General features: G+C 38.2%; 1 protein-coding gene across 3 annotated transcripts in view; it reads right to left on the minus strand.

Moving 5' to 3' along the window:
- ZC3H8 (zinc finger CCCH-type containing 8) overlaps positions 1-15,143 on the minus strand; it is a 36,777-nt gene that overhangs the window by 14,907 nt on the left and 6,727 nt on the right. For 2 of the 3 annotated variants that reach the window (XR_013402646.1, XM_077959010.1), the window contains exons 3-8: positions 7,882-8,104; positions 6,153-6,286; positions 3,710-3,826; positions 2,528-2,641; positions 1,087-1,194; positions 163-210 (exon numbers count right to left, since the gene is read on the minus strand). Coding sequence is in view for 2 of the 3 variants with exons in the window: in XM_077959010.1 (XP_077815136.1) it covers positions 178-210; positions 1,087-1,194; positions 2,528-2,641; positions 3,710-3,826; positions 6,153-6,286; positions 7,882-8,104 (729 nt within the window). In the remaining variant the exon portion in view is untranslated. The remainder of the gene's footprint in view (positions 1-162; positions 211-1,086; positions 1,195-2,527; positions 2,642-3,709; positions 3,827-6,152; positions 6,287-7,881; positions 8,105-15,143) is intronic. The other variant, XM_077959011.1, reaches the window with a different exon arrangement.

Consider the following 15,143-nt stretch of genomic DNA (forward strand, 5'->3'; position numbering starts at 1 on the left):
ATCCATATAGGTATGTAAATATATCAAATATTTTATAATACTTTTTTACTGGGGGAGGAAGAAGAAAAATACTTCTATTTGAGAACCCTATTGAGGTTGACATGCCAACTTCTGGAGATGTTTAGACAAGAAAAAAAGAAATGTGGTAAATTCTAATTTTACCTTTTTATGTCTATTTTATTTACATGGCTTCTTTTCAGTATCCAAAACCTAATATGAAAAAAAAAATCACATAGTCATTTTTATGCATTCATGTCTAATTCAGGTATACTGTCATACTCATAACTTTCAAATGATTCCAATCAAATTCATCCTAATAATCACCTAATATTATTTACTAATACTACAGGAACTGAAAAACTTATTTTATATATATCACTTTTCCATATCTATTTCATACAAATAAACAACAGAATATTTGGTACAACTTCTAATTCCACATTAACCATTCATATTTTACAACCTAAAAATATCTATAAACAAGCACCTTTGACTTTGTAATATTTGCATATGCTCAAGGGAACATTTTGCCACAAGATCGTATGGTTGGCTTCAAAAGAATCTTTTAAATTTTTATGTATACTTAAATTTTTAAGAGACTAGCTCCAACTAACATGAGAAATGAAAGAATAGAAATGGCTGTAACTTTTCAATTACCTTTTCTCACAGACTGCAAGAATATCTGAAAACATTTTGAAATTACTACTTAACTATTATCTGATGTAATTCTAAAATGTTTATAAACCTGTAACTTGTAACTTTCCTTCCAAGAGTCTTTATAACAGGCGTACTGTTTTTCTTATTTGATTTGCTTTGTTTAGCTTAGCTTAGCTATTAAAATGGCTTACACTGAAGATTTTACATCATTCAACTTAAATCAGCAATGAATATACATCTTCCTTTCAGTTACAAGGAAACATATACAAATGAAAAATATTTAAGCTGAATTCTTAAGTTATCAGTCCTAATATATCCCATATGCTAACCTAAGAGGCACTCTCCTTAATTATCTTCAAATTCTCATCCTTAGTTCAAACATATTCCTTAAAAAAGAAAAAACAAAAGATTATTAAAAAGTATACTTACTTTAGCCAACAATTCTTGTGTTTCAGGAGTCAGTGGAGCATGAGAAAACTTGCAATATTCTCCCTGATAACATTTTGTTCCTGTATGGTAAAACTTACAAGGATATTCATGTAACCCAAGTGTTAAGGAAAAGAACAATTTTAATCCAACTGAAATGTTAGTAACTTAATTACTTTATTTTTCCTAAATAAAGACCTTTGTGGCCAGGGGCGGTGGCTCATTCCTGTAATCCCAGCACTTCAGGAGGCTGAGGTGGGCAGATCACTTGAGGCCAGGAATTCAAGACCAACCTAGCCAACATGGCGAAACCTTGCCTCTACTAAAAATACAAAAAAATTAGCTGGGCATGATGGCACAGGCATGCCTGTAATTCCAGTTATTCAGGAGGCTGACGCACCAAAATCATTTGAACCTGGGAGGCAGAGGTTGCAATGAACCAAGATTGTGCCACCGCACTCCAGCCTAGGCAACAGAGCAAAGAAAAAAAAAAAAAGAAAAGAAAGAAAAGAAAAAGACCTTTCCTACTAGTAGAAACTGGATTTCTCTATTTAAAATATGAGATAATAAATTAACTGGAATACATTAAAAAATCTAATTTTAGAAAGACTACATACATAAATCAAGTTTAACGGCTATCACAGGACATTTTCTTTCTTCACATCCATTCTTATAATAGAGTACAGGCATGTTTCATATATGAAAGGGTATATTTTAAATACCTTGATAAATGTGATCATTTTTAAAGCATTCCTTTGGGGGTGGAGGAATCAAAGTCAAAAACAACATATCTTACAAATCTGGATCCTTTGTACATTAGACTTGTTTACAACAGAATAAATCTATATAACTTCAATATTGTTTTCTAGGAAAACAATCCTCAAATTACATTTTGATACTCCTTATACTGAATGCCTGAAGAAAAAAAAATTTCGTGATAACTAAAGGTGCTGTTAACCTAAAATGTTTATATTCCATGTTTTTATAACTTGTCTGTGCCATTTGCACTGAAGAGCTAAGGCTATTCTACAAATTAAGGGACAATTAATTTCTACACAGTACAGAATACACAGAAAACAGGTACTCCCAAATTACGTAATCCCTGCCTTTTTATGAAGTAGCTTATTTGAATATAGATTCAATTAGTCAGTGTCACAGTAGAAATTGTGATATTCTTTCTGGGACTTGAAGAGGTCTCATGGACCCTCTATATCACCCATGTTGAACAGAAAGAATCATCATTTGAGAGATTTTCTAAAGAATTCCTCTTTTCTTGCTTATGAAAAAATCCATGTACAATTTAATCACTTTGATACTAAGTTGGACTTGAATACTATCATCTTGGTATAGCTAAAACACTGGTTTCATTAAAAATTTTGCACATTTAAAATGTTCATGTAAATATTTATAAAGAATAAAGTCACTATATCTTGTGATAAAGGATATTATGCAAATACAGACAGTTTTCACCTCTGGTACAATATCCTTGTACATAAAACTTACACATTTCCTTTTTCTTCTCTATCTCTGCATCATGATCAAATTTACACTGGTCTCCCTAAGCCAAAAGAAGGAGCAAGGAAAAGCCATTATTTCCCATAGTCATTATGATTTAATTCCCACTAAACTTTAAATAAGCAAACGATTCCAGAAAGAACCAAAGTCTTAGAGGTAGCACATTCTAATGGTTAATAAATTATAACCACATCACATATATTTGATTAAAATTCTCTTAAGTCCCAAACATTTTTAAACACAAAGCATTTTTAAAAATTATCGGTGGCCCACGCCTATAATCCCAGCACTTTGGGAGGCCGAGGTGGGCAGATCACGAGGTCAGGAGATCGAGACCATCCTGGTTAACACAGTGAAACCCCATCTCTACTAAAAATACAAAAAAATCAGCTAGGAGTGGTGGCAAGCGTCTGTAGCCCCAGTTACTCGGGAGGCTGAGGCAGGAGAATGGCTTGAACCCGGGAGGTGGAGCTTGAAGTGAGCCGATATTGCACCACTGCACTCCAGCCTGGGTGACAGAGCGAGACTCTGTCTCAAAACAACAAGAACAACAACAACAACAAACCCAAAAAATTATCTGACTTAGGTGATCCACCCGCATCGGCCTCCCAAAGTGCTGGGATTACTGGCCTGGCTACTTTTTTAAACATAAAAGAATACTTCACTAAAAAAGAAAAATTATCTTTTTTCTTTTTGAGACAGAGTCTTGCTCTGTCGCCCAGGCTGGAGTGCAGTGGCTCAATCACAGCTTACTGCAGCCTTCACCTCCCAGGTTCAAACGATTCTCCTGCCTCAGCCTCCCGAGTAGCTGGGACTACAGACATGCGCTACCACATCTGGCTAATTTTTGTAGAGACAGAGTTTCACCATGTTGGCCAGGCTGGTCTTGAACTCCTGACTCAGGTGATCCACCCACCTTGGCCTCCCAAAGTGCTGGGATTACAGGCTTGGCTACTTTTTTAAACATGAAAGAATACTTCACTAAAATTTTCTAACTGAATTTTTTCCAGAATGAAACAGCTTTAAAAACCTAAAGGTATGAATTAGATAAGTATCAAACAGAAAGAGCAGTTTTACATTTTAGTAGATTTTTGCTTACACATTTTTATACCTTAATACATTTCCTTTCAAGAAAATATTTACAAATTTGTTTTCCCTTGCGTTCCACTGTATGTTGGTTGATGAATGCCTGACTCAAATGCTGCTGCTTCTCTTTAGGTTTACCATCCTTTAAAAACAAAAACAAAAAACCTAAATGTAAGAAACAGAAAATTAAATATTTTATTCTGTTACACAAAATTATTTAAACCAACTTCAAAGCCTTAAAGGGTGATTCTTCTAAATTGGCCTTCATATGTAATATTTGGATTTCGGTACACCAGGTTAAAAATGAATGTTTTGTCAGTTTCAACAGCATTCCATCATTGAATATCAGTGTTTGTATTGATTTGTATATTTTATTATACATTACCCTTATTTTGTAAAACTGAATGAAAAAAAAATTTTAAATGGGCCAGACGCAGTGGCTCACACCTGTAATCCCAGCACTTTGAGAGGCTGAGGTGGGTGGACCACTTGAGGTCAGGAGTTCGAGACCAGCCTGGCCAACATAGTGAAACCTCATCTCTACTAAAATACAAAAATTAGCCGCACATGGTGGCAGATGCCTGAAATCTTAGCTACTCTGGAGGCTGAGGCAGGAGCATCTCTTGAACCCAGGAGGCGGAGGTTGCAGTAAACCGAGATTGCACCACTGCACTCCAGCCTGGGCAACAGAACAAGACTCCGTCTCAGGGAGAAAAAAAAATTTTTTTTTTTAAAAAGTGATAATATTTATGATTAAAAAATGAAGTCTAAGAACAAAGATCTTTAGAGCGATAGAAACAAAGATGGAAATCAGAGTGAACCAAAAGCAGTAGAATCTATAGTTTCAATGAGATGCTCACTGGGTGTGAGTTGAGCACACTTATCAGCCCAAATTAACAAATACAAGTAGCAATACACCATCAAAGATGGTGATAAAGGTATAAAAGGAGATTTTCATATTAAAAAAAGGAAGGAGATTTTATAATGCATTTAAGCTCTTCAGAAACATAAGGTAATTTTTACATGTTAACTTATGCTACAGCTTATAGCTTCTGTATACCAAATTTCTGAATACAGTCTTAGGAATACAGTATGTACAAACAAGGGAGCTGACTGTACAGTCATTTACAATAATGTCAAATTTCCACTTAGCACCATCAAATTTACGTCTTATAAATATCTGCCAGTTTAAATCTTTTGTTTTATTTGGTAATGTTACTAAATTCTACTATGTATGTTTAGAATTTATTCCTTGTGTAGGAGGGCTGTCAGCTTTGGCTGAATAATCATTTGAGCCATGTAAATCAAATCAAAGAGAATACTGACAGGGTATTGGGAAACAAAAATCCTAGTCCTGGCTCGGCCCTGTGTGACTATGGGTAGTTATCTGAACCATAGGGCTTCAGATTCCTCATTCATAAAATATGGAGGCAGGGGATAGACTGTATATAAATGCTTTTCAATCTAGAATATTTGGCATTTCTAATATTTTACCACCCTTTACCCTTGTCCCCTATAGCCAAGTATAATAAAAAAGGTTGCCATCCAGTTAAAAGCCCTCAGAAAAGTGGAATCCAGAAAAGGTACTTATTATTCTACCCTGATTACATCTACAGACCAAGGAAAAGGAACTTCTAAAAAACAAAATCAAAATATAGGAAGTTGGGGAGATTTGGTAAGGCCAATGCTCAGAAATATTCATTTTTAATTTCCAGAAGGAGCCAGGATGAGGGACTTTAGATAGTAAAAAATTTGTAAGACTCAGTGACCTTTGAAATGCCTCATGACTATTTGATCTTCTCTGGCTTCCCATTTTTCCGGAGTCATTGATAGTATAATACTAAAAAAAAAAAAAAAAAAATCAAGGCGCCTAGGCTGGCCACAGTGGCTCATTACTATAATCCCAGCACTTAGGGAGGTGGCGGGTGGTGGGAGCCGAGGCAGGTGGATCACCTGAGGTCAGGAGTTCAAGACCAGCCTGGCCAACATGGCAAAACCCTGTCTCTACTAAAAATACAAAAATTAGCTGGGCGTGGTGGCATGCACCTGTAGTCCCATCTATCAGGAGGCTGAGGCAGGAGAATCGCTTGAACCCAGGAGGTGAAGGTTGCAGTGAGCCAAGATTACAACAGCCTGGGTAACAAGGCAAGATTCCATCTCAAAATAATAATAATAATAATAATAATAAAAATCAAGGAGCTTGTGTGCATATATTCAGGAACAATAGTGAGAACACTAAGGCTTAAAAGTAGTGTTGGCAGCTAATTAGTGGGAAAAAGAAAGCTGCAATAAGAAGGAAGAACACGGAGAACCCAGTGATAGTAAAAGGACATCTTCATCTGAAAACCCTGATTCTGTAGGATGCTTCCACCTCTCCATATCACACAGCACTTCTTGTCACTGAAGTGTAAGATAAAGTCCAAAAGCATGCAGGGGCCAGGAATTCCTAGAAGCATATGTTCTTATACCTCTTCCTGTGAGCCACTGTTCCTCAGCAAAGCATTTGATCCTTTGTTTCCAGTGCCAGGCCGTTTTCGCTTCATTTTCTTCTGTTTGCCGTTTTTGTGACCAGCTTTAAGATTTTTATTTTTTTGTTTAGCAGCTAAAAGTAAAAAATTAATTTAAAAAATGACATAAAGTTACAATAGCAGTTTACTTTTAAGAAGTACGGGGCCAGGTGCAGTGGCTCATGTCTGTAATCCCAGCTCTTTGGGAGGCTGAGGCAGAAGGACTGCTCAAGGCTAGGAGTTCAAGGCCAGCCTAAGCATTCAAGGCCAGCCTAGGCAGCCTAGAGATCTTGTCTCTACAAAAACTTAGCTGGGTGTGGTGGGTGCACGCCTGTAGTCCAGCTACTCTGGGACTATAGGCTAAGGCAGGAGGATTGCTTGAGCCAAGGAGTTCAAGGTTACAGTGAACTATGACTGCACCGCTGCACTCCAGCCTGGGCAACAGAGTGAGACCTGTCTCCAAACAAACGGAAAAAAGAAGTGTGATTTACAATAATTGAGGAAACTTCTCTAAGCCTCAATAAGTGAAAACTGGCATGATACTGACCAGTCTTTCTAGAAGCTCTGGGATTAAGGGACCAAGAAGAGAATTATGATAATACACCCTGGATTCTCCATTCATTGTTTTTAAAAATATATAAGGTATTATCAAGAAAAAAGTAAGATAATAAAATCAGTCTTACAAGCTCTAAGGCAGATCCTTTTGAAGTGTTCAGAGTATGATGGATCTAATTAGGAACTGTAACAGTAAAAGCTTTAAGTGTTTAAAATGACCTCATATATTACTGTTAGATTTTTCACTGAAAACATTTTAAATAGATTAAGTTTTTATTTATTTATCTATCCATCCCTGCATTTATCCATCCATCCTGCAATGGCATAATCACAGCTTACTGGAGCCTTGAACTCCGGGGCTCACAAAAAAATGACAGCATTAAAATTTTAATTTTTTTTTTTTTTTTTGAGACAGAGTCTTGCTCTATTGTCCAGGTTGGACTGCACTGTGTGATCTCGGCTCACTGCAACCTCTGCCTCCTGGGCTCAAGTGATTCTTGTGTCTCAGCCTCCAGAGTAGCTAGGATTACAGGCGTGTGCCACCATACCCTGCTACTTTTTTTATTTTTAGTAGAGACAGGGTTTCACCATGTTGGCCAGGCTAGTCTCGAACTCCTGACCTCAAGTGATCCACCCGCCTTGGCCTTCCAAAGTACTGGGATTACAGGCGTGAGCCACCATGCCTGGCCAAAAATTTCATTTATAATTGCCATTTACCCTCATATTTATGGCTAAATCTCATTTTAGTAATCCAGAAGAATATATTTCTGAGTTACAGTCTGACATACAACCATTCCAGTCAATTCCTCTTTAAATGACAACAATACAAACAGGCTATCCTATCCTTCATACATGCAGAGGCCAGGGCTTTAGCATTCTCCCTTTAGAAATAGACATGGCCTTTGATAACCCGCCTCCATCCTCCATCCTCCTACAAACTGAGCATTTAATGCACCAAGTGGCCAGGTCTCGGATGAGGTCTCTGGCCATGCAAGCTCATGTCTGGTATAAATATCCATGAAAACCACAGTCTTACCATGAGAGAAAGTGCAAGGAAAAATCCTCTGTCCATATATGGACAACTGTGACTGCTTCTCTAGATAAACTTTAAATGATAAAATAGTTTGACTCTTACCCTGTGGGGTATCTTTTACTCCTTCTTTCTTTGTAGATTCTTCAGGTTGTGCAGCATTTGCCATTTCTCTGGCTTGTATGTACTGTTGAAGCTCTTTGGCAAAATTATCTTCTGATTCCTGACCACAGGTATCATTATCACTATATACATCATAGTCCTTACTTCTTGATTTTCTATGCAGCGAACTTTTTGGTGATACTGCAGAGTTTCCAAAGTGCCTAAACTAAGTAAAAATTAAAACTTCAATTTTAAAAACCTAGCATGATTCAAAACAATCTGGCCATACAGAAGAAACAAGATTGGCTATGAACTGGTCATTGTTGAAGTTGGGTAATAGGTACATGGGGTTCATATACTATTCTCTCCACTCATATATTTGAACATTTCCAGAATTAAAAACAAACTAACAAACCACTATGACATATCTATCCTTAAAGATGATTTGAGGGAAGATTCTAAATTTGTACATTGTATGCATTTGACTGAATTAAACGTCTAAACCCCCAAATCTTAATTATTTGCTGTGAGAGGATTACAGTATTACAGTTCACACATTACATTTCTGCCTTTGCATTGACAGTACTTTTAAATGTCTTCAATAACTTATCATTTTGTAAAACACCAAGTAAACTGTAATGGTCCATATGAAAACCCACTTACACTTAAGATACATCTAAGTTACCAAAGCCTAGTCTTTCTCCTATAACTCACAGGAGTGGTAGCAACAATGATGACAAGGAATAAAGAACTACCCTGTTCTCTATAATCGAGTTAACTTCACTTTCAGAAAGTTTCCTAACTCTGTTGTTGCAAGTGCCCACGGAAGGGTGAAGAACCCAGGTATGGGAGCTAATCCTAGAGGAGCCCAAGGATCAAAGGGCTCTTATTCTGATGTCAGGAAGAAATGGCATGCCTATCATTACAGTGGACAATGATTCTGTTTCAAAGCATACTTTGGGGTCTGGTCCCTTATTTGCTTTCACATGATAACTAAGAAGCAAACTCAAAACAAACAAACAAAAAACAAAACAGAAGACTCCCTATTATAAAATATATTAGGTGGTCCGATTTAACAGTTTACTTTTTTTTTTCTTTTTGGATGGAGTCTCACTCTATTGCCCAGGCTGGAGTACACTGGCACGATCCTGGCTCACTGCAACCTCTGTCTCCCAGGCTCAAGCGATTCCCTTGCCTCAGCCTCCCGAGTAGCTGGGACTACAGGTGTGTACCACCATACCCAGCTAATTTTTGTATTTTAGGTAGAGATGGGGTTTCACCATATTGGCCAGGGTGGTCTCGAACTGCTAACCTCAAGTGATCCGCCTGCCTTGGCCTCCCAAAGTGCTGGGATTACAGTCATGAACCACCGTGCCTGGCAATAGTTTACTTCTGATGTTTAACTTCAAAGTTAGGAGTTGTTCCACCAGAGGATTAATTATAAGCCTAGAAAATGAACTTGCTCCCTGCTTAAAGAATCCAAACAAGCTGAGGAAGTTTCTTGATCTGACAATGGCCTCAATTATACCTTATCTTCACTACAACAGACAAGACTACCAACCAATCTAATATCTTCGGGCCACCAAACTTCTTGTCTCCAAGTCTTCAAGAAAGAGTGCCTTTTTCCCAATAACACCATAGAATAAACTTGTAAATATAACTTCTGGACTGATAGATCAGGGGTTGGCAAACTTTCAGCTTCACTACCTGTTTCTGTAAATACAGTTTTACTGTAACACCAATTACATCCATTCATTTACATACTGTCTTAGTTGTGACAGAGACAACATGGCCTACAAAGGTGAAAAGATTCACTAACTGATCCTTTATGAAAAGGTTGGCTGACTCCTGTGATAGATTATGTTTACCTTGGTTTTGGCCTTTAATTTTATTTAGTAGGAATGGGGGAACCAAAAAGATTATTCAGTATGTATTTAAAAATGACTATTATTATGTACTGAATTCTATCAGTCAAAGGTTGTGGAAATTTTTTTTGTCTCCTTCATTATATAAGTACCTACATAACATCCTCAATTTTGCTTCTTGGCTTAAAAATCTAAAATATTTATTGTCTTGTCCTTTATAGAAAATGCTTACCAATCCCTGATCTACAGAACATAACAAAAAAGCAAGAAAATGACTGAAAAACAGATCCAGAAGAAGCAACCATCATTTGAGAAAAAGAACTCGAAAATTAAAAAATACACAAAGATATTCAAAATGTATTCAAAAACAATGTTAGCCATCAAAACAAGAATAAGATCTCAGTTAAATTGTAATTTATGAAATGATGATAAATAGAAACAGAGGAAATATCTTGGGATACAAAGAAAAAAGAGATAAAAAGTAAGAGATCTGTCTCATATAAAAGGATGTAAGTAAATAATCTCACCACAATAGCACTAAGCAGAATAAAAAAAGATTCACAATCTCATAGAATTAAGAATGCCAAGAATGAAGAGAAGAGCCTTAAAGCTTCCAGAGAAAATGGGATACTTACAAAGATATTAGAATGAAATTGGTAAGACTTCACCTTTGTAACACTGGATAGTAGAAGACAAAGGAGCAGTAACCTCAAACTTAATCCTATTTCAGCCAAACTATCTATCAACAATGAGGATAAATTCAAGATATTCTCAGAAATGTGAACAAGAACTCAAAAAATCTGTCTTCCATGCATCCCTACATATGTGTGTATGCCAACCACTGAGAAACCAACAGCCAGAAAATGATACTTTAAAAAAATTATTCACAATAGTTTCATTAAACACTTAGCAATAAATATAACAAAAGGTATATAAGATGTGAGATATCTACAAAGAAAGTTATAGGAATATCTTATTTTAATGTCCTTCATTTTACCGTGTGTCACAAATAACGCATTTCTTTACAAATTGAAGGTCTGTGGCAACCCTGCGTTGAACAAGTCTGTTGGCACCATTTTTCGAAAAGCATGTGCTCACTGTGTCTCTGTGCTACATTTTGATAATTCTCACAATATTTCAAACTTTTTTGTTATTACTATATCTATTACAGTGATCTGTGATCAGTGGTCTTTGATGTTAATATTGTAATTTTTTAATTTTATTTTTATTATTATTTTTTTTTGAGACGGAGTCTTGCTCTGTCGCCCAGGCTCGAGTGCAATGGCACAATCTCGGCTCACTGCAAGCTCCGCCTCCTGGGTTCATGCCATTCTCCTGCCTCAGCATCCTGAGTAGCTGGGACTACAGGTGCCCGCCACCACAACCGGCTAATTTTTTTTTTTTTTTGTATTTTTAGTAGAGATGGGGTTTCACCGTGTTAGCCAGGATGGTCTCGATCTCCTGACCTCGTGATCCTCCCGCCTCGGCCTCCCAAAGTGCTGGGATTGTAGGCGTGAGCCACCGCGCCTGGTTACTACTGTAATTTTTGAGGGAGTGCCATGAACCATGCCCACATAAGATGGAGAACTTAATCAATAAATGTTGCATGTGTTCTGACTGCTCCACCAACCATCCTGTCTCCTGTTTCTCTCCCTCCCTCTCTCCTCAGGCTTCCCTATTCCCTGAGACACTAAGATAGTGAAGTTAGACTAATTAATAACCCTACAATGACTTCTAAGTGTTCAAGTGAAAGGAAGAGTCATATGTCTCTATTGAAATCAAAAGCTAGAAATGATTAAACTTAGCGAGGAAGGCATGTCAAAAGCCGAGACAAGCTGAAAGCTAGGCCTCATAAGTCAAATAGCCAGCTTGTGAATGCAAAGGGAAGGTTCTTGAAGGAAATTAAAAGTGCTACTCCAATGAACACACTAATGATATGAACACAAAACAGCCTTATTGCTGGTACAGAGAAAGTTGTATTGGTCTGGATAGAAGATCAGACCAGTCACAACATTCCCTTAAGCCAAAGCCTGATCCAGGGCAAGGCCCTAACTCTCTTCAAATCTGTGAAGGTGGAAAAAGGTGAGGAAGCTACAGAAGAAAAGTCTGAAGTTAGCAGAGGTTGGTTCTTGAGGTTTATGAATAGACAATGTCTCCATCACGTAAAAGTGCATGATAGACCAGGCACAGTGGCTCATGCCTGTAATCCCAGCACTTTGGGAGGCCGAGGCGGGCAGATCACTTGAGGCCAGGGGTTCAAGACCAGCCTGGCCAACATGGTGAAACCCCGTCTCTACTAAAAATACAAAAATTAGCCGGGTATGATGGTGCACACCTGTAGTCCCAGTTACTCGGGAGGCTGAGGCAGGAGAATCGCTTGAACCCAGAAGGCAGAGGATGCAGTGAGTCAAGTCATGCCAATGCACTCCAGCCTGGGCAACAGAGCAAGGCTCTGTGTCAAAAAAAAAAAAAAAAGAAAAAAAAGTGCATGATGAAGCAACAAGTGCTGATGTAAAAGCTGTAAATTATCCAAAAGATCTAGCTAAGATCATTGATGAAGGTGGCTACACTAAACAACAGATTTTCAAAGTAAATGAAACAGCATTATATTGGAAGAAGATGTCACCTAGGACTAGAGAGAAGTCAATACCTCACTTCAAAGCTTCAAAGAATACCCTGACTTCACCACTACAATCTATGCATGTAATCCAAAATTGCACTTGCACCCTGTAAATTTATACAAATAAAATACTTTAAAAGGTTTCAAAAAGACAGGTTAACTCTTGTTAGGAGCTAATGCAGCTGGTGACTTTAAGGTGAAACCAATGCTCATTTACCAGTCTGAAAATTCTAGGGCCCTTAAGAGTATACACTAAATATACTCTGCCTGTGCTCTATATATGGAACAACAAAGCCTAGATGGCAGTATGTCCGTTTACAGCATGGTTTACCGAATATTTTAAGCCCACTGTTGAGACCTACTGCTCAGAAAAAATACCCTTTTCAAAATATTACTGCTCATTGACAATGCACCCAGTCACCCAAGAGCTCTGATGGAGATGCATGTTTCCATGTCCACAAACACAACATCCATTCTGCAGCTTATGGATCAAGGAATTGACTTTCAAATCTTAAGAATGAAATACACTTTTTAAGGTTATAGTTGCCATAGAACGTGATTTCTCTGATGGATCTGGGCAGAGTAAATTGAAAACCTAGAAAGGATTCACCATTTTAGCTGCCATTAGGAACATTCGTGATTCATGGCAGAAGGTCAAATGTCAATATTAACAGGAGTTTGAAAGTTGATTGCAACTCTCAGGGATGACTGAGGAGTTCAAGACTTCAGTAGAGGAAGTAATTTCAGGTGTGGTGGAAATAGCAAGAAAACTAGAATTAGAAGTGGAGATTGAAGATGTGACTGAATTGCTGCAACTTCATGATCAAACTTGAACAGATGAGAAGCTGCTTCTTATGAGTGAGCAAAGTGGTTTCCTGAGATGCAATCTGTATCTGGTGAAGCTGCTATGAACATTGTTGAAATGACAACAGATTTAGAATATTATATAAACCTAGTTGATAAAGCAGTGGCAGGGGTTGAGAGGATTGACTCCAATTTTGACAGAAGTTCTACTGTGGGTAAAATGCTATCAAACAGCATCACATACTACAGAGAAATCTTTTGTAAAAGGAGAAGTCAACTGAGGTGACAGACTTTACTGCTGGCCTATTTTAAGAAATTGCCAGAGCAATCACCACCCTGAGCAGCCATCAACACTGAGGCGAGACCCTCTGCCATCAAAATGATGACTCGCTGATTGTTAACATTTTTTAGCAACAAAGATTTTTAATTAAGATATATACTGTTTTCTAAGATATAGTAGTATTGCACACCTAACAGACTACAGTATAGTATAAATATAACTTTTATATGCACTGGGAAACCAAAACATTCCTGTGCCTAGCTTTACTGCAATATTTGCTTTATTGTGGTGGTATGAAATCAAACCCTCAATCTCTCTGAGGTAATGCTCTTTCTTAACTTGCAAAGTGTTTACCTGGGCGTTCTCTTTTAAATAAGCTGTGGTCGGGCATTGTGGCTCACATCTGTAATCCCAGCACTTTGGGAGGCCGAGGCGGGCAGATCTCGAGGTCAGGAGTTCGAGACCAGCCTGGCCAACATGGCAAAACCCTATCTCTACTAAAAATACAAAAATTAGCCAGGCAAGGTGGGTGGCAGTCACCTGTAATCCCAGCTACTCGGGAGGCTGAGACAGGAGAACTGCTTGAACCTGGGAGGTGGAGGTTGCAGTGAGCCAAGATTTCACCACTTTACCTGCAGCCTGTGCAACAGAGCGAGACTCTGTCTCAAAAATAAGTAAGTTAATTAATTAGCTGTGATATTTATTTGACAATGTATTCACCTTTTGTGTACTTGTGAGTGAAGAGCCTGCGCTGAAGCAAGCCTGGTTGGGAATAACCTAGGAGTCCATCTTCTCACAATACTGTTTTGTGGAAACTACATAAGACAGTTGTAGAATGTTGTTTCTGCCTGTCTGCTGTGCAAGGTTATAACATATAATACAAAGACTGGAGGAGCTAAAAGTGGGCATAAAAGACTGAGGCCTATGTGACTCAAGTAGTAGAGAAAACTTGTGGGAAGTTGAAGTTGCAATTTCTTGCCGTCAACCTTGGCTCTCATCTTTGGAAGCCACACAGGCCCCAGAGGGCAAAAGAAGCTGCTTACTTGGGTAGCTCAGAGGCTTCCAAGAAGATGAAGATACTGTACCTGCTTTATCTTCTGTCCTGTATTCTTTTATAAAGCTAAGGAGGCTGGGCATGGTGGCTCAAACCTGTACTCCCAGCACTTTGGAAGGCCAAGGCTGGCGGATCACTTGAGCTTAGGAGTTTGAGACCAGCCTGGACAACATGGTGAAACCCCATCTCTGCTAAAAATACAAAAATTAGCCAGGTGTGGTGGCACGTGCCTGTAGTCCCAGCTACTCGGGAGGCTGAGGTGGGAAAATTGCTTAAACCTGGGAGGAGGAGGCTGCAGTGAACCAAGCACGCTACCGCACTCCAGCCTGGGCGACAGAGACTCCATCTCAAAAATAAATAAATAAATGAATAAATAAGCAGGCTAAGTAAAAGATATACTATTAAAAGTATATTTCTGTCTTATGAGTCTCGGTGACAATTTAACCCATTCTTCCATAGTGTGTTAAAACTCAATTTTTTTTTTTTTTTTTTGAGACAGAGTTTCGCTCTTGTTGCCCAGACTGGAGTGCAATAGCACGATATGAGCTCACCGTAACCTCCGCCTCCCAGGTTCAAGCAATTCTCCTGCCTCGGCCTCCCGAGTAATAGGCACCTGCCACCATGCCTGGCTAATTTTGTATT

This window comes from Macaca mulatta, chromosome 13 (genome assembly GCF_049350105.2).
Source record: "Macaca mulatta isolate MMU2019108-1 chromosome 13, T2T-MMU8v2.0, whole genome shotgun sequence".
NCBI classification, from domain to species: Eukaryota; Metazoa; Chordata; class Mammalia; order Primates; family Cercopithecidae; genus Macaca; species Macaca mulatta.